At 40.4% G+C, this 25404-nt stretch overlaps 1 protein-coding gene across 1 annotated transcript in view; it reads left to right on the top strand.

Moving 5' to 3' along the window:
- The window catches only part of LOC115117923 (glutamate receptor ionotropic, kainate 2), a 191435-nt gene that overhangs the window by 140286 nt on the left and 25745 nt on the right, over window positions 1-25404 (top strand). The window contains exon 14 of the mRNA XM_065006642.1: window positions 20057-20282. Within this exon, the coding sequence (XP_064862714.1) occupies window positions 20057-20282 (226 nt within the window). The remainder of the gene's footprint in view (window positions 1-20056; window positions 20283-25404) is intronic.

The raw sequence follows: 25404 nt of genomic DNA, 5'->3' as shown, positions 1-25404 counted from the left end.
AGTTATCCTGACCCTGCTCATCCTATATTATAGACAGTGATCCTCACCATGCTCTACTTTAGTATAGACAGTGATTCTCAGCATACTCTCCTATAGTATGGACAGTGACCCTGACCATGCTCTAATATATTATAGACAGTGACCCTGACCATGCTCTAATCTAGTATAGACAGTGATCCTGACCATGCTCTTATATAGCATAAACCTTGTTCCTGACCATGCTCTAATATAGTATAGACAGTGATCCTCACCATACTCTGCTATGCTATAGGCAGTGATCCTGACCATACTCTCCTATAGTATAGACAGTGATCCTGACCATACTCTCCTATGGTATAGACAGTGATCCTGAACCATCTCTCCTATGGTATAGACAGTGATCCTGAACCATCTCTCCTATGGTATAGACAGTGATCCTGAACATACTCTCTTATAGTATAGACAGTGATCCTGACCATGCTCTCCTATAGTATAGACAGTGATCCTGACCATGCTCTCCTATAGTATAGACAGTGATCCTGACCATGCCCTCCTATAGTATAGACAGTGATCCTCACCATACTCTCCTGTGGTATAGACAGTGACCCTGACCATGCTCTAATATAGTATAGACAGTGATTCCTACCATGCTCTAATATAGTATAGACAGTGATTCTGACCATGCTCTAATATAGTATAGACAGTGATCCTGACCATGCTCTAATATATTATAGACAGTGACCCTGACCATGCTCTAATCTAGTATAGACAGTGATCCTGACCATGCTCTTATATAGCATAAACCTTGTTCCTGACCATGCTCTAATATAGTATAGACAGTGATCCTCACCATACTCTGCTATGCTATAGACAGTGATCCTGACCATGCTCTAATATAGTATAGACAGTGATTCTGACCATGCTCTAATATATTATAGACAGTGATTCTGACCATGCTCTAATATAGTATAGACAGTGACCCTGACCATGCTCTAATATAGTATAGACAGTGATTCTGACCATGCTCTAATATAGTATAGACAGTGATCCTGACCATGCTCTAATCTAGTATAGACAGTGATCCTGACCATGCTCTTATATAGCATAAACCTTGTTCCTGACCATGCTCTAATATAGTGTAGACAGTGATCCTGAACATTCTCTCCTATAGTATAGACTGTGATCCTGAACATTCTCTCCTATAGTATAGACTGTGATCCTGACCATACTCTCCTATATTATAGACAGTGACCTTGACCATGCTCTCCTTTAGTATAGACAGTGATCATGACCATACTCTCCTATAGTTTAGACAGTGATCCTGACCATGCTCTCCTTTAGTATAGACAGTGATCCTGACCATGCTCTTATATAGCATAAACCTTGTTCCTGAACATGCTCTAATATAGTATAGACAGTGATTCTCACCATACTCTGCTATGCTATAGGCAGTGATCCTGACCATGCTCTAATATAGTATAGACAGTGATCCTGACCATGCTCTTATATAGTATAAACCTTGTTCCTGACCATGCTCTAATATAGTATAGACAGTGATCCTCACCATGCTCTTATATAGTATAAACCTTGTTCCTGACCATGCTCTAATATATTATAGACAGTGATCCTGACCATGCTCTAATATAGTATAGACAGTGATTCTGACCATGCTCTAATATAGTATAGACAGTGATCCTGACCATGCTCTAATCTAGTATAGACAGTGATCCTGACCATGCTCTTATATAGCATAAACCTTGTTCCTGACCATGCTCTAATATAGTATAGACAGTGATCCTGAACATTCTCTCCTATAGTATAGACTGTGATCCTGAACATTCTCTCCTATAGTATAGACTGTGATCCTGACCATACTCTCCTATATTATAGACAGTGACCTTGACCATGCTCTCCTTTAGTATAGACAGTGATCATGACCATACTCTCCTATAGTTTAGACAGTGATCCTGACCATGCTCTCCTTTAGTATAGACAGTGATCCTGACCATGCTCTTATATAGCATAAACCTTGTTCCTGACCATGCTCTAATATAGTATAGACTGTGATCCTGACCATACTCTCCTATATTATAGACAGTGACCTTGACCATGCTCTCCTTTAGTATAGACAATGATCATGACCATACTCTCCTATAGTTTAGACAGTGATCCTGAACCATCTCTCCTATGGTATAGACAGTGATCCTGAACCATCTCTCCTATGGTATAGACAGTGATCCTGAACATACTCTCTTATAGTATAGACAGTGATCCTGACCATGCTCTCCTATAGTATAGACAGTGATCCTGACCATGCTCTCCTATAGTATAGACAGTGATCCTGACCATGCCCTCCTATAGTATAGACAGTGATCCTCACCATACTCTCCTGTGGTATAGACAGTGACCCTGACCATGCTCTAATATAGTATAGACAGTGATTCTGACCATGCTCTAATATAGTATAGACAGTGATCCTGACCATGCTCTAATATATTATAGACAGTGACCCTGACCATGCTCTAATCTAGTATAGACAGTGATCCTGACCATGCTCTTATATAGCATAAACCTTGTTCCTGACCATGCTCTAATATAGTATAGACAGTGATCCTCACCATACTCTGCTATGCTATAGGCAGTGATCCTGACCATACTTTCCTATAGTATAGACAGTGACCCTGACCATGCTCTAATATAGTATAGACAGTGATCCTGACCATGCTCTAATATAGTATAGACAGTGATTCTGACCATGCTCTAATATATTATAGACAGTGATTCTGACCATGCTCTAATATAGTATAGACAGTGACCCTGACCATGCTCTAATATATTATAGACAGTGACCCTGACCATGCTCTAATATAGTATAGACAGTGATTCTGACCATGCTCTAATATAGTATAGACAGTGATCCTGACCATGCTCTAATCTAGTATAGACAGTGATCCTGACCATGCTCTTATATAGCATAAACCTTGTTCCTGACCATGCTCTAATATAGTATAGACAGTGATCCTCACCATACTCTGCTATGCTATAGGCAGTGATCCTGACCATGCTCTAATATAGTATAGACAGTGATCCTGACCATGCTCTTATATAGTATAAACCTTGTTCCTGACCATGCTCTAATATAGCATAGACAGTGATCCTCACCATACTCTGCTATGCTATAGGCAGTGATCCTGACCATACTCTCCTATAGTATAGACAGTGATCCTGACCATGCTCTCCTTTAGTATAGTCAGTGATCCTGACCATGCTCTAATCTAGTATAGACAGTAATCCTGACCATGCTCTTATATAGTTTAAACCTTGTTCCTGACCATGCTCTAATATAGTATAGACAGTGATCCTCACCATACTCTCCTATGTTATAAACAGTGATCCTGACCATACTCTCCTATAGTATAGACAGTGATCCTGACCATACTCTCCTATAGTTTAGACAGTGATCCTGACCATGCCCTCCTGTAGTATAGACAGTGATCCTGACCATGCCCTCCTGTAGTATAGACAGTGATCCTGACCATGCCCTCCTATAGTATAGACAGTGATCCTGACCATGCCCTCCTATAGTATAGACATTGATCCTGACCATGCTCTAATATAGTATAGACAGTGATCCTCACCATACTCTCCTATAGTATAGATAGTGATCCTGACTATACTCTCCTGTAGTGTAGACAGTGATCCTCACCTTACTCTCCTATAGTATAGACAGTGATCCTGACCATGCTTTAATATAGCATAGACATTAAACCTCACAATGCTCTCCTAATGTATGGACAGTCATCTTCACCATACTCTCCTATAGTATAGAAAGTGACCCTGACCATGCTCTAATATAGTATAGACCTTGTTCTTGACCATGCTCTCCTATAGTATAGACAGTGATCCTGACCATGCTCTCCTATAGTATAGGCAGTGATCCTGAACTTGCTCTCCTATAGTATAGACAGTGATCCTCACCATACTCTCCTATGTTATAAACAGTGATCCTGACCATACTCTCCTATAGTATAGACAGTGATCCTGACCATGCTCTAATCTAGTATAGACAGTGATCCTCACCATACTCTCCTATGTTATAAACAGTGATCCTGACCATACTCTCCTATAGTATAGACAGTGATCCTGACCATACTCTAATCTAGTATAGACAGTGATCCTCACCATACTCTCCTATGTTATAAACAGTGATCCTGACCACACTCTCCTATAGTATAGACAGTGATCCTGACCATACTCTAATCTAGTATAGACAGTGATCCTCACCATACTCTCCTATGTTATAAACAGTGATCCTGACCATACTCTCCTATAGTATAGACAGTGATCCTGACCATGCTCTAATCTAGTATAGACAGTGATCCTCACCATACTCTCCTATGTTATAAACAGTGATCCTGACCATACTCTCCTATAGTATAGACAGTGATCCTGACCATGCTCTAATCTAGTATAGACAGTGATCCTCACCATACTCTCCTATGTTATAAACAGTGATCCTGACCATACTCTCCTTTAGTATAGACAGTGATCCTGACCATGCTCTTATATAGTATAAACCTTGTTCCTGACCATGCTCTAATACAGTATAGACAGTGATCCTCACCATACTCTCCTATGTTATAAACAGTGATCCTGACCATACTCTCCTATAGTATAGACAGTGATCCTGACCATACTCTCCTATAGTTTAGACAGTGATCCTGACCATGCCCTCCTGTAGTATAGACAGTGATCCTGACCATGCCCTCCTGTAGTATAGACAGTGATCCTGACCATGCCCTCCTATAGTATAGACAGTGATCCTGACCATGCCCTCCTATAGTATAGACATTGATCCTGACCATGCTCTAATATAGTATAGACAGTGATCCTCACCATACTCTCCTATAGTATAGACAGTGATCCTGACCATGCTTTAATATAGCATTGACATTAAACCTCACAATGCTCTCCTAATGTATGGACAGTCATCTTCACCATACTCTCCTATAGTATAGAAAGTGACCCTGACCATGCTCTAATATAGTATAGACCTTGTTCTTGACCATGCTCTCCTATAGTATAGACAGTGATCCTGACCATGCTCTCCTATAGTATAGGCAGTGATCCTGACCATGCTCTAGTATTGTATAGACAGTGATCCTGACCATGCTCTCCTATAGTATAGACAGTGATCCTGAACTTGCTCTCCTATAGTATAGACAGTGATCCTCACCATACTCTCCTGTGGTATAGACAGTGATCCTCACCATGCCCTCCTGTGGTATAGGCAGTGATCCTGACCATTCTCTCCTATAGTAAAGACAGTGATCCTCACCATACTCTCCTGTGGTATAGGCAGTGATCCTGACCATACTCTCCTATAGTATAGACAGTGATCCTGACCATACTCTCCTATATTATAGACAGTGACCTTGACCATGCTCTCCTTTAGTATAGACAGTGATCCTGACCATACTCTCCTATAGTTTAGACAGTGATCCTGACCATGCTCTAATATAGTATAGACAGTGATCCTGACCATGCTCTAATATATTATAGACAGTGACCCTAAACATGCTCTAATATATTATAGACAGTGATCCTGACCATGCTCTAATATAGTATAGACAGTGATCCTGACCATGCTCTAATATAGTATAGACAGTGATTCTGACCATGCTCTAATATAGTATAGACAGTGATCCTGACCATGCTCTTATATAGCATAAACCTTGTTCCTGACCATGCTCTAATATAGTGTAGACAGTGATCCTGAACATTCTCTCCTATAGTATTGACTGTGATCCTGAACATTCTCTCCTATAGTATAGACAGTGATCATGACCATACTCTCCTATAGTTTAGACAGTGATCCTGACCATGCTCTCCTTTAGTATAGACAGTGATCCTGACCATGCTCTTATATAGCATAAACCTTGTTCGTGACCATGCTCTAATATAGTATAGACAGTGATCCTCGCCATACTCTGCTATGCTATAGGCAGTGATCCTGACCATGCTCTAATATAGTATAGACAGTGATCCTGACCATGCTCTCCTTTAGTATAGTCAGTGATCCTGACCATGCTCTAATCTAGTATAGACAGTAATCCTGACCATGCTATTATATAGCATAAACCTTGTTCCTGACCATGCTCTAATATAGTATAGACAGTGATCCTCACCATACTCTGCTATGCTATAGGCAGTGATCCTGACCATACTCTCCTATGGTATAGACAGTGATCCTGACCATGCTCTCCTTTAGTATAGACAGTGATCCTGACCATGCTCTAAAATAGTATAGACAGTAATCCTGACCATGCTCTTATATAGTATAAACCTTGTTCCTGACCATGCTCTAATATAGTATAGACAGTGATCCTCACCATACTCTCCTATGTTATAAACAGTGATCCTGACCATACTCTCCTATAGTTTAGACAGTGATCCTGACCATGCCCTCCTGTAGTATAGACAGTGATCCTGACCATGCCCTCCTATAGGATAGACAGACAGTGATCCTGACCATGCCCTCCTATAGTATAGACAGTGATCCTGACCATGCTCTAATATAGTATAGACAGTGATTCTGACCATGCTCTAATATAGTATAGACAGTGATCCTGACCATGCTCTTATATAGCATAAACCTTGTTCCTGACCATGCTCTAATATAGTGTAGACAGTGATCCTGAACATTCTCTCCTATAGTATTGACTGTGATCCTGAACATTCTCTCCTATAGTATAGACAGTGATCATGACCATACTCTCCTATAGTTTAGACAGTGATCCTGACCATGCTCTCCTTTAGTATAGACAGTGATCCTGACCATGCTCTTATATAGCATAAACCTTGTTCCTGACCATGCTCTAATATAGTATAGACAGTGATCCTCACCATACTCTCCTATGGTATAGACAGTGATCCTGACCATGCTCTCCTTTAGTATAGACAGTGATCCTGACCATGCTCTAAAATAGTATAGACAGTAATCCTGACCATGCTCTTATATAGTATAAACCTTGTTCCTGACCATGCTCTAATATAGTATAGACAGTGATCCTCACCATACTCTCCTATGTTATAAACAGTGATCCTGACCATACTCTCCTATAGTTTAGACAGTGATCCTGACCATGCCCTCCTGTAGTATAGACAGTGATCCTGACCATGCCCTCCTATAGGATAGACAGACAGTGATCCTGACCATGCCCTCCTATAGTATAGACAGTGATCCTGACCATGCCCTCCTATAGTATAGACATTGATCCTGACCATGCTCTCCTTTAGTATAGTCAGTGATCCTGACCATGCTCTAATCTAGTATAGACAGTAATCCTGACCATGCTATTATATAGCATAAACCTTGTTCCTGACCATGCTCTAATATAGTATAGACAGTGATCCTCACCATACTCTGCTATGCTATAGGCAGTGATCCTGACCATACTCTCCTATGGTATAGACAGTGATCCTGACCATGCTCTCCTTTAGTATAGACAGTGATCCTGACCATGCTCTAAAATAGTATAGACAGTAATCCTGACCATGCTCTTATATAGTATAAACCTTGTTCCTGACCATGCTCTAATATAGTATAGACAGTGATCCTCACCATACTCTCCTATGTTATAAACAGTGATCCTGACCATACTCTCCTATAGTTTAGACAGTGATCCTGACCATGCCCTCCTGTAGTATAGACAGTGATCCTGACCATGCCCTCCTATAGGATAGACAGACAGTGATCCTGACCATGCCCTCCTATAGTATAGACAGTGATCCTGACCATGCTCTAATATAGTATAGACAGTGATTCTGACCATGCTCTAATATAGTATAGACAGTGATCCTGACCATGCTCTTATATAGCATAAACCTTGTTCCTGACCATGCTCTAATATAGTGTAGACAGTGATCCTGAACATTCTCTCCTATAGTATTGACTGTGATCCTGAACATTCTCTCCTATAGTATAGACAGTGATCATGACCATACTCTCCTATAGTTTAGACAGTGATCCTGACCATGCTCTCCTTTAGTATAGACAGTGATCCTGACCATGCTCTTATATAGCATAAACCTTGTTCCTGACCATGCTCTAATATAGTATAGACAGTGATCCTCACCATACTCTCCTATGGTATAGACAGTGATCCTGACCATGCTCTCCTTTAGTATAGACAGTGATCCTGACCATGCTCTAAAATAGTATAGACAGTAATCCTGACCATGCTCTTATATAGTATAAACCTTGTTCCTGACCATGCTCTAATATAGTATAGACAGTGATCCTCACCATACTCTCCTATGTTATAAACAGTGATCCTGACCATACTCTCCTATAGTTTAGACAGTGATCCTGACCATGCCCTCCTGTAGTATAGACAGTGATCCTGACCATGCCCTCCTATAGGATAGACAGACAGTGATCCTGACCATGCCCTCCTATAGTATAGACAGTGATCCTGACCATGCCCTCCTATAGTATAGACATTGATCCTGACCATTCTCTCCTATAGTAAAGACAGTGATCATCACCATGCCCTCCTATAGTATAGACAGTGATCCAGACTATACTCTCCTGTAGTGTAGACAGTGATCCTCACCTTACTCTCCTATAGTATAGACAGTGATCCTGACCATGCTTTAATATAGCATAGACATTAAACCTCACAATGCTCTCCTAATGTATGGACAGTCATCTTCACCATACTCTCCTATAGTATAGAAAGTGACCCTGACCATGCTCTAATATAGTATAGACCTTGTTCTTGACCATGCTCTAGTATTGTATAGACAGTGATCCTGACCATGCTCTCCTATAGTATAGACAGTGATCCTGACCATGCTCTAGTATTGTATAGACAGTGATCCTGACCATGCTCTCCTATAGTACAGGCAGGGATCCTGACCATGCTCTCCTATAGTATAGACAGTGATCATGACCATGCTCTCCTATGGTATAGACAGTGATCCTGAACCATCTCTCCTATAGTATAGACAGTTATCCTGACCATGCTCTAGTATTGTATAGACAGTGATCCTGACCATGCTCTCCTATAGTATAGGCAGGGATCCTGACCATGCTCTCCTATAGTAAAGACAGTGATCCTCACCATACTCTCCTGTGGTATAGACAGTGATCCTGACCATGCTCTAATATAGTATAGACAGTGATCCTGACCATGCTCTAATATATTATAGACAGTGACCCTGACCATGCTCTAATCTAGTATAGACAGTGATCCTGACCATGCTCTTATATAGCATAAACCTTGTTCCTGACCATGCTCTAATATAGTATAGACAGTGATCCTCACCATACTCTGCTATGCTATAGGCAGTGATCCTGACCATACTCTCCTATAGTATAGACAGTGATTCTGACCATGCTCTAATATAGTATAGACAGTGATCCTGACCATGCTCTAATATAGTATAGACAGTGATTCTGACCATGCTCTAATATAGTATAGACAGTGATCCTGACCATGCTCTAATATATTATAGACAGTGACCCTGACCATGCTCTAATCTAGTATAGACAGTGATCCTGACCATGCTCTTATATAGCATAAACCTTGTTCCTGACCATGCTCTAATCTAGTATAGACAGTGATCCTGACCATGGTCTAATATATCATAGACAGTGACCCTGACCATGCTCTAATCTAGTATAGACAGTGATCCTGACCATGCTCTTATATAGCATAAACCTTGTTCCTGACCATTCTCTAATATAGTGTAGACAGTGATCCTGAACATTCTCTCCTATAGTATAGACTGTGATCCTGACCATAATCTCCTATATTATAGACAGTGACCTTGACCATGCTCTCCTTTAGTATAGACAGTGATCCTGACCATGCTCTAATATAGTATAGACAGTGATCCTGACCTTGCTCTTATATAGTATAAACCTTGTTCCTGACCATGCTCTAATATAGTATAGACAGTGATCCTCACCATACTCTGCTATGCTATAGGCAGTGATCCTGACCATGCTCTAATATAGTATAAACAGTGATCCTCACCATGCTCTAATATAGTATAGACAGTGATCCTTACCATGCTCTCCTTTAGTATATACAGTGATCCTGACCATGCTCTAATATAGTATAGACAGTGATCCTGACCATGCTCTTATATAGTATAAACCTTGTTCCTGACCATGCTCTAATATAGTATAGACAGTGATCCTCACCATACTCTCCTATGTTTTAAACAGTGATCCTGACCATACTCTCCTATAGTATAGACAGTGATCCTGACCATGCTCTCCTTTAGTATAGACAGTGATCCTGACCATGCTCTAATATAGTATAGACATTGATCCTGACCATGCTCTTATATAGTATAAACCTTGTTCCTGACCATGCTCTAATATAGTATAGACAGTGATCCTCACCATACTCTCCTATGTTATAAACAGTGATCCTGACCATACTCTCCTATAGTATAGACAGTGATCCTGACCATGCTCTTATATAGCATAAACCTTGTTCCTGACCATGCTCTAATATAGTGTAGACAGTGATCCTGAACATTCTCTCCTATAGTATAGACTGTGATCCTGACCATACTCTCCTATATTATAGACAGTGACCTTGACCATGCTCTCCTTTAGTATAGACAGTGATCCTGACCATACTCTCCTATAGTTTAGACAGTGATCCTGACCATGCTCTCCTTTAGTATAGACAGTGATCCTGACCATGCTCTAATATAGTATAGACAGTGATCCTGACCATGCTCTTATATAGTATAAACCTTGTTCCTGACCATGCTCTAATATAGTATAGACAGTGATCCTCACCATACTCTGCTATGCTATAGGCAGTGATCCTGACCATACTCTTATATAGTATAAACCTTGTTCCTGACCATGCTCTAATATAGTATAAACAGTGATCCTCACCATGCTCTAATATAGTATAGACAGTGATCCTTACCATGCTCTCCTTTAGTATAGACAGTGATCCTGACCATGCTCTCCTTTAGTATAGACAGTGATCCTGACCATGCTCTAATATAGTATAAACCTTGTTCCTGACCATGCTCTAATATAGTATAGACAGTGATGCTCACCATACTCTCCTATGTTTTAAACAGTGATCCTGACCATACTCTCCTATAGTATAGACAGTGATCCTGACCATGCTCTAATATAGCATAAACCTTGTTCCTGACCATGCTCTAATATAGTGTAGACAGTGATCCTGAACATTCTCTCCTATAGTATAGACTGTGATCCTGACCATACTCTCCTATATTATAGACAGTGACCTTGACCATGCTCTCATTTAGTATAGACAGTGATCCTGACCATACTCTCCTATAGTTTAGACAGTGATCCTGACCATGCTCTCCTTTAGTATAGACAGTGATCCTGACCATGCTCTAATATAGTATAGACAGTGATCCTGACCATGCTCTTATATAGTATAAACCTTGTTCCTGACCATGCTCTAATATAGTATAGACAGTGATCCTGACCATGCTCTAATATAGTATAGACAGTGATCCTGACCATGCTCTTATATAGTATAAACCTTGTTCCTGACCATGCTCTAATATAGTATAGACAGTGATCCTCACCATACTCTGCTATGCTATAGGCAGTGATCCTGACCATACTCTTATATAGTATAAACCTTGTTCCTGACCATGCTCTAATATAGTATAAACAGTGATCCTCACCATGCTCTAATATAGTATAGACAGTGATCCTTACCATGCTCTCCTTTAGTATAGACAGTGATCCTGACCATGCTCTCCTTTAGTATAGACAGTGATCCTGACCATGCTCTAATATAGTATAGACAGTGATCCTGACCATGCTCTTATATAGTATAAACCTTGTTCCTGACCATGCTCTCCTTTAGTATAGACAGTGATCCTGACCATGCTCTAATATAGTATAGACAGTGATCCTCACCATACTCTCCTATGTTTTAAACAGTGATCCTGACCATACTCTCCTATAGTATAGACAGTGATCCTCACCATACTCTCCTATGTTATAAACAGTGATCCTGACCATACTCTCCTATAGTATAGACAGTGATCCTGACCATGCTCTTATATAGCATAAACCTTGTTCCTGACCATGCTCTAATATAGTGTAGACAGTGATCCTGAACATTCTCTCCTATAGTATAGACTGTGATCCTGACCATACTCTCCTATATTATAGACAGTGACCTTGACCATGCTCTCCTTTAGTATAGACAGTGATCCTGACCATACTCTCCTATAGTTTAGACAGTGATCCTGACCATGCTCTCCTTTAGTATAGACAGTGATCCTGACCATGCTCTAATATAGTATAGACAGTGATCCTGACCATGCTCTTATATAGTATAAACCTTGTTCCTGACCATGCTCTAATATAGTATAGACAGTGATCCTGACCATGCTCTAATATAGTATAGACAGTGATCCTGACCATGCTCTTATATAGTATAGACAGTGATCCTCACCATACTCTCCTATGTTATAAACAGTGATCCTGACCATACTCTCCTATAGTATAGACAGTGATCCTGACCATGCTCTTATATAGCATAAACCTTGTTCCTGACCATGCTCTAATATAGTGTAGACAGTGATCCTGACCATACTCTCCTATGTTATAAACAGTGATCCTCACCATACTCTCCTATGTTATAAACAGTGATCCTGACCATACTCTCCTATAGTTTAGACAGTGATCCTGACCATGCCCTCCTGTAGTATAGACAGTGATCCTGACCATGCCCTCCTATAGTATAGACAGACAGTGATCCTGACCATGCCCTCCTATAGTATAGACAGTGATCCTGACTATACTCTCCTGTAGTGTAGACAGTGATCCTCACCTTACTCTCCTATAGTATAGACAGTGATCCTGACCATGCTTTAATATAGCATAGACATTAAACCTCACAATGCTCTCCTAATGTATGGACAGTCATCTTCACCATACTCTCCTATAGTTTAGAAAGTGACCCTGACCATGCTCTAATATAGTATAGACCTTGTTCTTGACCATGCGCTAGTATTGTATAGACAGTGATCCTGACCATACACTCCTATTGTAAAGACAGTGATCCTGACCATGTTCTCCTATAGTATAGACAGTGATCCTGACAATGCTCTTCTATAGTATAGACAGTGATCCTGACCATGTTCTCCTATAGTATAGACAGTGATCCTGACCATGTTCTCCTATAGTATAGACAGTGATCCTGACCATGTTCTCCTATAGTATAGACAGTGATCCTGACCATGTTCTCCTATAGTATAGACAGTGATCCTGATCATACTCTCCTATAGTATAGACAGTGATCCTGATCATACTCTCCTATAGTATAGACAGTGATCCTGACAATGCTCTCCTATAGTATAGACAGTGATCCTGATCATTCTCTCCTATAGTATAGACAGTGATCCTGATCATTCTCTCCTATAGTATAGACAGTGATCCTGATCATTCTCTCCTATAGTATAGACAGTGATCCTGATCATTCTCTCCTATAGTATAGACAGTGATCCTGATCATTCTCTCCTATAGTATAGACAGTGATCCTGATCATTCTCTCCTATAGTGATCCTCACCTTATATTACTACCAACACAATCCCCTTCCTTAGCAGCTTGTGAGCATGTTTCCTGAACTTGGGAAATGTTTTTGTGTTTTGTCTTTATGAGCTCTACCGTTCAGTGTCAACAATGTATCGTAAAAGAATATCTGTTAAAAGTAGTCTACGCAGATGATAAGTGTTGTTTGTTTTAACGGAGCTGTAAGCTGTTTTCTTCCTCTATATCCATGCCTTTGATTACAGGCTCTTTGAAAAATATGCAAAACACTTTGCAGAGCAATACTTGTTGACAAGCCTAACAATAGAGAGTTTGCTGGTGGTCTGTGTTGGGAGGGAGACCCCAGGGAGAGGATGCATCTCAGTCCATCCACCTGCTTCTTATAGGGCCATCACTCAACCTCCCCGAGAAAGGCCTCTCTCGCTCAAGGCCACGTGTAAGACACGTACATGTACACGCAGACGTGCACACACACACACACACACACACACACACACACACACACACACACACACACGCGCACACACAGACATGAGCACACACACGCAGGCACACGTGCGCACATACACACAAGCGTGCACACGCACATTTATACTCACACTCACACATATTCACTTCCAGCTTTGCAGTACACTACCTATATAAAACAGTTTACATCAAGTTCACTGCTGGTAAATAGCACATGGAAGAGAACAACACCACCTCATAAAGCCAAGAGACATATTATTCTTAATTGTTTTTATTTACCAAGTCACATGATTCTGGATTAGACTGTGGACAAGCAGGTAGTGACTCACATTTTCTCCTCTGGAAAGCCTTGAGTGGGTCTGAGGTGAGAGGCAGGGGCGTCATGCACCCATTTGTTTGGAGGGGGCACAAAGTATCTGAGGATGGAGGGAGGTTGTACACAGATTTCACGTGGTTGAGTGAAAATTGTCGGAGAATAGCTTTTTCCTGCAGTCTAGAGCCATAATCATTATACCTAATGATATGTCTAAGTCTATTTTTCTGCATAGGTTAAAGCATACCTCTTTACCTGTTCAATTGTCATTTTAATGAATGCTGCACATTGATTATTTTCTAAAGTCTAGCAATCATGCCAGCAGGCATCCCAGCTAAGTTAGTTAGACAAGCGACTCTAACTTGATTGATTGCCTGAAATGGCTTGGTAGCTGGTTTTGAGGTTGTGAGATTGGGAATTCACCTCTGGTGAAAGGGACCTGAAGGTGCTTGGCTGATTAGAGGTTATGACTTGGTACTCTCTGTATTGCCCTTGTGGACCAGGGCTAACAGCTATTAGCATCACAATGTAGAAATAATAGATTTATTAGAGGAAGGGCTTCCACAGAGGCATTAACATCCACTTCATCTAATGAGGCCATTTGACACATGCAAATCGATTCAGAGATTTGACCCGAAACATGGTAAACAATCCAAGCAGTGAAAATGCACAACCTTGCCAAGTCCCCTTTGTGCTCATTTGTAGTGGGGCCACAAGCCTGCAATGGCACATACTGTAAATCTATACACGTGCATGTGCAATAAAAACTATGTTTGAAAATGTGTCTCTTAATTCAATCCTTTGTTGTTGTTGTAAGGAATTCTTTACAGTCACGTTTGTTTTCCATCATATTTTAAATAACTTGAAGAAAAAACACTTTATGACACTGTCAAGAAGCATTATGACCATCCTGTGTCACTTTACATGGACTAAGACACTACACTTTATGACTCTGTCAAGAAGCATTATGACCATCCTGTGTCACTTTACATGGACTAAGACACTACACTTTATGACTCTGTCAAGAAGCATTATGACCATCCTGTGTCACTTTACATGGACTAAGACACTACACTTTATGACTCTGTCAAGAAGCATTATGACCATCCTGTGTCACTTTACATGGACTAAGACACTACACTTTATGACTCTGTCAAGAAGCATTATGACCATCCTGTGTCACTTTACATGGACTAAGACAATACACTTTATGACTCTGTCATGAAGCATTATGACCATCCTGTGTCACTTTACATGGACTAAGAAAATACACTTTATGACTCTGTCATGAAGCATTATCACCATCCTGTGTCACTTTACATGGACTAAGACAATACACTTTATGACTCTGTCAAGAAGCATTATGACCATCCTGTGTCACTTTACATGGACTAAGACACTACACTTTATGACTCTGTCAAGAAGCATTATGACCATCCTGTGTCACTTTACATGGACTAAGACACTACACTTTATGACTCTGTCAAGAAGCATTATGACCATCCTGTGTCACTTTACATGGACTAAGACAATACACTTTATGACTCTGTCATGAAGCATTATGACCATCCTGTGTCACTTTACATGGAGTAAGACAATACACTTTATGACTGTCAAGAAGCATTATGACCATCCTGTGTCACTTTACATGGACTAAGACAATACACTTTATGACTCTGTCAAGAAGCATTATGACCATCCTGTGTCACTTTACATGGACTAAGACAATACACTTTATGACTCTGTCAAGGAGCATTATGACCATCATGTGTCACTTTACATGGACTAAGACAATACACTTTATGACTCTGTCAAGAAGCATTATGACCATCCTGTGTCACTTTACATGGACTAAGACACTACACTTTATGACTCTGTCATGAAGCATTATGACCATCCTGTGTCACTTTACATGGACTAAGACAATACACTTTATGACTCTGTCATGAAGCATTATGACCATCATAATCATATAAACCAGATAGGCCTATCACGTCCATGCCTGCCTTTATATCAGTCGTCAGTCAAAAAGAAGTTGTCTTGTCCTGCTCTTAAAATTTGCTCCTGCATTCATCCCAGTCATCAGCAATAGACCAATGGGGTACATTTAACATTTTAGTCATTTAGCAGATGCTCTTATCCAGAGCGACTTTCAGTTAGTGCATTCATCTTAAGATAGCTAGGGGGGACAACCACATATTACAGGCATAGTAAGTACACTTCTCCTCAATAAAGTAGTTATCAGCAAAGTCAGTGATGGAAAGTGGGGCGGGTGGGGGTTCAGAAAAGTTCAGAAAAGTATTTTATTTTCTCTGAATTATATAATTACGGATGGGTGCATGTCTGACATCAATGTGTGCACAATTACAATGATAATTTAACTACAATGATACATTTCAGTAAATGTTATATAACATAAACATACTGTTGACAAATAACTACTGTGGTAGGTTTTGTGGGTTTTGACAATCTTATGTGGATGCCATAACCAGTCATAAAACAACACAGTACATGGCACAAACAGGTCTAAATATATGGGTCATGACAGTGTTATGACCATATTATGGCAGGTTATGACAAGTTATGTCAGCTGTTATGACACATTATGCCATGGTTATGACCGGGTCATGACAGTGTTATGACCATATTATGGCAGGTTATGACAAGTTATGTCAGCTGTTATGACACATTATGCCATGGTTATGACCGTGTCATGACGTGTTATGACCATATTATGGCAGGTTATGACAAGTTATGTCAGCTGTTATGACACATTATGCCATGGTTATGACCGTGTCATGACGTGTTATGACCATATTATGGCAGGTTATGACAAGTTATGTCAGCTGTTATGACACATTATGCCATGGTTATGACCGTGTCATGACGTGTTATGACCATATTATGGCAGGTTATGACAAGTTGTGTCAGCTGTTATGACACATTATGCCATGGTTAAGACCGTGTCATGACGTGTTATGATGATGGGTGTCCAGTAAAGGGTTACTGATATGGCATAATGCAGGGATGAATGTACATTGTTGTGTTTCATGTTAGAGCATTGGGATAATTATGATTACTTTGTAGTTTTGTCTTCTTAGTCCCCAATGCCCACTTTTGTTGTGAATTGTTGTTGCGATGACTCAGCAGATGTTGGCCTGAAATTGGGGCATCACAGTTCTTGTTTTCTACTGCATGATTGATACGTTTTATACCTTGCTGACCAAGACGACTCCTAACGGGACTTTTTGGAGTTTTGAACAGAGAGCAATTAGCTGTTTATTTGTAGGTATGTTCCAATGTTTTATATTAAATACCTGTCTGATTAGTGTTTAGTTTGGAACTTAGTTCTCTGAGTCTTTTCTTTACTCTGTCATTCTCCAAAACAAAGAGAAGAGTATGCCAGCCTTTTCTTTTTCCTCTTGTGTTACTATAGGCAACAGAATCCCCCTGATAACTCTGATCTGAACCAGAACTGCAAAATCACACATCTCACTCGAAACCCATATTCACCTCACTTTAGCAATGATTATTCACTCAAGCACTAATGGGAAGATACCTCATTGGCAGTCACCATCACAGCCTTGTCATGATTGACAATGGTTTTACCGCCTGTTCTCTCCTTCTCATCTCCGATAATTCAGTGGTGGTTCAGACTCGACTGCGTGCCGTTCCCTCATTCAGCACTTGAGTTCGATTCTCACGGTAAAGAAGGAGGTATTGTGTGTGAGAGAGATGGAAAAAGCGAGTGAGAGACTCGTTTTTCTGGGAACAATGATGATGATTCTGTTTGGGAGTGCATTGCATAGCACAGTGGATGATTATTTCAGCCTTTTGAACAGATCTGGATCCCGGAGTAACGTTAGATTGTAGCGGTGCTAACCTTCAGCCACTTCAGCATGATCAAAGGATTAGGCAGAGCGGTGTTCTAATCGTCCCCGGCGCCCAGCGGAGACATGGAAACACACGTCTCCACCGAGAGGAATGTGTGATTCTGAAAACAGAGAGGCCAAATAAGAAGAGATGAAACGCTCGTTTAAAAACAGACAGGTTGAGGAGAAGAGAGGCAAAGGAGAGAAAAGTCCAAAACAATTTTTAAAACTCAAATATTTAGTTCTATAACAACTCTTGTTCTTCGCACTGTCGTTCATATCTATTTAAGTTACTTTCTCACAAATATAAATATACCAACTTTTCAAATATAAGCTCTGCAAATGCTCTCTCATTGAAAGTCAAACTTCAATGATTTCGATACCTGTTAGTCTTCTTCCAAATATCTAATTAGCTTTGTGTGATCAGTGCAGATCTTTTGTAGTCGCCGGTGCTTCTGAGGGAAGCCCACCTCTGTACTATCCTGTGTGAGTTAATGTTAGCTAACTATGTGGTTATCTGCCTCCCCGTCCATGTATTCAGAGCCAGTGCCCCTGCCTTATCAGCAGTCTGTAGCTTGCATGCTCAATCGCCTGATTTGTCAAGGGTGACTCCAAAAGATTCTGATAGGCACTTTGCAAATCACCCAGTTGATCTAAAATATCGACCAGCCACAAAAAGTCATTACACACAATAATGGCAGGTGGGACCTTGGAAGATGTGACTTAATTAGGTTTCAAATGCCTTCAAAAATGCCTCCAAATCTCTGGGCCCTGGGAGAGTATCACACACACCCCTTGAGTCTTTACTGACTTTACAGCTGGAGAAAGACTACTACTGCTGACAATACTACTGCTCCTACTGATACACAATGATATTAACTAACTACAGAAATGGAATTGATTGATAATCCTAATGCTATTATCATTCTACTGGTACTACTACTACTACTACTACTAACAACTTATATCACTACACATAATAGGTGCATATTAATACTCTCTGTTGAGGTGTTCAATATGTACTTTTGCTGTATAGTTCATAATTGCTGTAGAGCTGTAATTATTAGATATTCTTTAGATTGCCATTTTGTGAGAGTGGTTACAGTCATAAGCATGTTCCACTCTATTGCTTTGTCTGTATCTCTCTATGTCTCTCTGTGTCTCTCTCTGCGTCTCTCTACGTCTCTCTGTGTCTCTCTCTCTGTCTGCTCAGTACGAGATAATGATTAAATGAGGGAGAAAAGCAACACAAGAAAGTATCTCAACAGTAAAATGACATATTTTCCTAATGACATTTAAAAATAATTGCATGTAAATTGTGTTCCAGGCTTTGATAGGAATGAAAACATGCCTGGTGTTTAAATGAGTTTTCTATTTAACCTCTCTCTGCTTGTCTGTGTGTGTTTGTCTCTCTGCCAACCACGGTGTCATTGGAGAATCTATATTTTAGAGCAAGGTCTCTTTTTCTGCATCACAAAGTGATGATAATATTTTTTTTATATCTGCACTGATTAAATTACTTTCCTTCTGAGCTCATTCCAATTTGTTCAACCTCACAGGCACAGCTTTTGATAGGAGACAATCCTGACAAATATTTATAAATTCACCATGATGTATCTAGCTTTTGAAACAAACCTCAAATAAATAACATTCTGTTTTGATTGATTTAGAGTTTGTTCGTTCATCGGTACTCCTGTATAAATGTCTGTTATACACAATAAACGCACCAGCAATATCACTATCAAGACTGACTCTCCTCCAACTCCTTTTATGACATTATTGAATCGTATCCTAACAGTCATCATTCTCTCTGTTTCTTCCTTGCTGTGTAGAAAACCAAGATCTCCACGTACGACAAGATGTGGGAGTTTATGAGCAGTCGGAGGCACTCTGTGATGGTGAAAGATATTGACGAAGGGATCCATCGAGTTCTCACCTCGGACTACGCCTTCCTCATGGAGTCCACCACCATCGAGTTTGTCACCCAGCGCAACTGCAACCTTACCCAGATAGGGGGTCTCATCGACTCCAAAGCCTACGGTGTGGGAACCCCCATGGGTACGTCCTCCTCTCAACATAGTACAACACGCACATATACCTACTTCTCAAGCACAATTTCTGCAACTATTCTCGCCTATTTCGACAGTTAGGACAAAAGACTGAGCCATACTCCCACCCACAGTACATTATCCATAACCCTGAGACATGACCCATGCAATAACATTCAGTATCATAGCACCCTGCATTAAGATAAGGTTTATTATGCTGTTTAATAACACAGCCCACTACACTATAGCATGTTTATCATTTCATAACACAGCCCACTACGCTATAGCATGTTTATCATTTAATAACACAGCCCACTACGCTATAGCATGTTTATCATTTAATAACACAGCCCACTACACTATAGCATGTTTATCATTTCATAACACAGCCCACTACGCTATAGCATGTTTATCATTTAATAACATAGCCCACTACACTATAGCATGTTTATAATTTAATAACACAGCCCACTACGCTATAGCATGTTTATCATTTAATAACAAAGCCCACTACACTATAGCATGTTTATCATTTAATAACACAGCCCACTACACTATAGCATGTTTATAATTTAATAACACAGCCCACTACACTATAGCATGTTTATCATTTAATAACACAGCCCACTACACTATAGCATGTTTATCATTTAATAACACAGCCCACTACGCTATAGCATGTTTATCATTTAATAACACAGCCCACTACACTATAGCATGTTTATAATTTAATAACAGCCCACTACACTATAGCATGTTTATAATTTAATAACACAGCCCACTACGCTATAGCATGTTTATCATTTAATAACACAGCCCACTACACTATAGCATGTTTATAATTTAATAACACAGCCCACTACGCTATAGCATGTTTATCATTTAATAACACAGCCCACTACGCTATAGCATGTTTATCATTTAATAACACAGCCCACTACACTATAGCATGTTTATCATTTAATAACACAGCCCACTACGCTATAGCATGTTTATCATTTAATAACACATCCCACTACGCTCTAGCATGTTTATCATTTAATAACACATCCCACTACACTATAGCATGTTTATCATTTAATAACACAGCCCACTACACTATAGCATGTTTATCATTTAATAACACATCCCACTACACTATAGCATGTTTATCATTTAATAACACAGCCCACTACACTATAGCATGTTTATCATTTAATAACACAGCCCACTACGCTATAGCATGTTTATCATTTAATAACACAGCCCACTACGCTATAGCATGTTTATCATTTAATAACACAGCCCACTACACTATAGCATGTTTATCATTTAATAACACAGCCCACTACGCTATAGCATGTTTATCATTTAATAACACATCCCACTACGCTCTAGCATGTTTATCATTTAATAACACATCCCACTACACTATAGCATGTTTATCATTTAATAACACAGCCCACTACACTATAGCATGTTTATCATTTAATAACACATCCCACTACACTATAGCATGTTTATCATTTAATAACACAGCCCACTACACTATAGCATGTTTATCATTTAATAACACAGCCCACTACGCTATAGCATGTTTATCATTTAATAACACATCCCACTACGCTCTAGCATGTTTATCATTTAATAACACATCCCACTACACTATAGCATGTTTATCATTTAATAACACAGCAAACATACTACGTGTATAAGGAATTCATATTATTCAATGAAGTTACTCAACAATCCAGCACACTAATCTATAATAGGAAAATGCTGTATAGGTCAAATCAAATCAAACTGCATTGGTCACGTACACAGTTTACAGCACGTATAAAATGTGCAGTGAAACGCTAGTGAAATGTGCTAGCTTCATCAACACTGTAGTACAATGATCAATATCAAATATCACATTTGCTCTCTCTGACTTTTCAAACAGAAAGACTTCCTTGCACTAATGAGGTGTATGTGTGTGTGTATGTGTGTGTATGTGTGTGTGAAAGAGAGTGTGTACGCACCCAGGGACCCGCACCCAGGGACCCTAAGGGGCCAAGCAGCCGATGAAAGAATGGAGAGGAGAAATATCTGACATACAGTTGAAGTCGAAAGTTTACATACACATAGGTTGCAGTATTGTTAACAAACTATAGTTTTGGCAAGTCGGTTAGGACATCTACTTTGTGCATGACACAAGTCATTTTTCCAACAATTGTTTACAGGCAGATTATTTCACTTATAATTCACTGTATCACAATTCCAGTGGGCGAGAAGTTTACATACACTAAGTTGACTGTGCCTTTAAACAGCTTGGAAAATTCCAGAAAATGATGTAATGGCTTTAGAAGCTTCTGATAGGCTAATTGACACTATTTGAGTCAATTGGAGGTGTACCTGTGGATGTATTTCAAGGCCTCCCTTTTGCTTGACATCATGAGAAAATCAAAAGAAATCAGCTAAGACTTCAGAAAATAAATGGTAGACCTTCACAATTCTGGTTCATCCTTGGGAGCAATTTCCAAATGCCTGAAGGTACCACATTCATCTGTACAAACAATAGTATGCAAGTATAAACACTATGGGACCATGCAGCCATCATACCACTCAGGAAGGAGACACGTTCTGTCTCCTAGAGATGAACGTACTTCGGTGCGAAAAGTGCAAATCAATCCCAGAACAACAGCAAAGAACCTTGTGAAGATGCTGGAGGAAACAGGTACAAAAGTAAAAAGGGGGAAGCTTGCAAGCCGAAGAACACCATCCCAACCACGAAGCACGGGGGTGGCAGCATCATGTTGTGGGGGTGCTTTGCTGCAGGAGGGACTGGTGCACTTCACAAAATAGATGGCAGCATGAGGTGGAAAATTATGTGGATATATTGAAGCACCATCTCAAGACATCAGTCAGGAAGTTAAAGCTTGGTCGCAAATGGGTCTTCCAAATGGACAATGACCCCAAGCATACTTCCAAAGTTGTGGCAAAATGGCTTAAGGACAACAAAGTCAAGGTATTGGAGTGGCCATCACAAAGCCCTGACCTCAATCCTATAGAAAATGTGTAGGCAGAACTGAAAAGAACGTGTGTAAGCAAGGAGGCCTACAAACCTGACTCAGTTACACCAGCTCTGCCAGGAGGAATGGGACAAAATTCACCCAACTTATTGTGGGAAGCTTGTGGAAGGCTACCCGATACGTATGACCCAAGTTAAACCATTTTAAGGCAATGCTACCAAATACTAATTGAGTGTATGTAAACTTCTGACCCATTGGGAATGTGATGAAAGAAATAAAAGCTGAAATAAATAATTCTCTGTACTATTATTCTGACATTTCACATTCTTAAAATAAAGTGGTGATCCTAACTGACATAAGACAGCGATTTTTACTGGGATGAAATGTCAGGAATTGTGCAAAACTGAGTTTAAATGTATTTGGCTAAGGTGTATGTAAACTTCCGACTTCTGTAACTGTAAAGAAATATATAAATGAATGGAGAGGGTGTTGGGCGGTGGCACGCTGGTTTACACGTTGTGTGCGAAGGTGCAGGATTTGATTATGGAGCTCAGCAGCAGATTGTCTTAATCCTGTTACACATGCAGCTCCCGGCAACGGCTGCCACAAATGAAATGGAAAAACTCCTTGTAAGTACCTAAGTTATAAGGGGAAGATCGCTCTGGGGCGTCCCTACAAGATAACTTAACACAATGACCTGCATGCAAAGGTTGCTGGGGTTTCTCGTGTCCACTGTCATTTATTTGGGGAGACTGGGAGGTGGAGGTTGTCTGTCTTTCTATGTTTGGGACACTGAAGAATTGTGGCTTTTATACGCTATGTAAATGAACTCTAAAAGGTTTTGGTGTAACAGTCTCCCTGTTATGTAGCTTGTTGTCTAACACATTGTTCAGTATGCAGCAGGACACATGCCTTTAGAGAATACAACACGGTGTGTCCCGTTTCCCTAAGAGGATGGATAATTCTGGCCTTTATAACATCAGTGGCTATTGGCTCCATTTGTGTATCTTTGCTTTCTCGGTCAGAAAGCACAGGGCCATTCAGTGAGTGACTGTATGAGGGAGCAGCAGAGAGGGTGTGTTTTCTCTGTGTGATTGTGTTTCCTGAGTGATTTGTCCTATAACAATATTTGTTATGTGTGACCAGGGTGTTGGCGACAGCTGGAATGGAATATGCTGCATTGGTTGGGATGCGTTTGCGAGGAACAATGCAGGAATGGGCTTGTCGGTGTGTGTGTGTGTGCGTATACGTGTGTGAGTGTGAGTGTATGTCTGTGCATGTGCGCATATATGGCATTCATGTGTGTGCATTTGTATTAAGTGTGTGCTGGTCTCCAAATGTGTGTGTGTGTGTGTGTGTGTGTGTGTGTGTGTGTGTGTGTGTGTGTGTGTGTGTGTGTGTGTGTGTGCGCGTGTGTGTGTGCACGTGTGTGTGTGCGCGTGCGTGCGTGCGTGCGTGCGTGCGTGCGTGCGTGCGTGTGTGTCAGGCAAAGGTTTAGGTTGTGCATCGCACACATAGTCAGTCCGTGCTGAAAAAGGATGTTTAGCATCATCACTCCCTTGTGGCCCATTCACACGGAGCAGAGAACAAGGCATTTAAATTGCTAATCCTACCCTTTTAGTAGCCGTTACCATATGTGTCCTGTATTCCCATACAGCCTGGCCATTTAGCATATATCTCATTGACTTTAACAGAGAGGAGTTGTCTGCCTGCATTAGTACCTGGGCCTTGATAGTTCAGTGGTGTACTTGGGTCTGAGTCCCTCTGGCAGCCGCTCCCCAAGTCTGCACTGTAATGGACAGAGTTAGTGTTAGTTAGCACGGCCGTCCAGATGTTATCCCTCTCTAACTCTAATGGGATATTTAATGCATTGGCAACTGCGGTTAATTCAGAGTATAACATTTAGCCATAGAAGAGTAGACCAGAGCGAAGTATATACATCTGGTAGCTGCTGATATTAGATGAGAACAGATGAAAATAGGACCATTGTGAAGTTGTATCTAAAGGGGATTGTTGTTGGCCTACATAAGGTGGAGTGGAAGGGGGGAGGGACACAGGAGCTGTGTAGCTGTGTGTCCACATTAGAGAGTGAAGCCCCATAGTGACCGTAGTCCTATTGTACCTATGAGGATAGATCTCCCC

Source organism: Oncorhynchus nerka, linkage group LG3 (assembly GCF_034236695.1).
Source record: "Oncorhynchus nerka isolate Pitt River linkage group LG3, Oner_Uvic_2.0, whole genome shotgun sequence".
In the NCBI taxonomy this organism is placed as follows: Eukaryota; Metazoa; Chordata; class Actinopteri; order Salmoniformes; family Salmonidae; genus Oncorhynchus; species Oncorhynchus nerka.
This window is presented reverse-complemented; position numbering and strand designations above follow the sequence as displayed.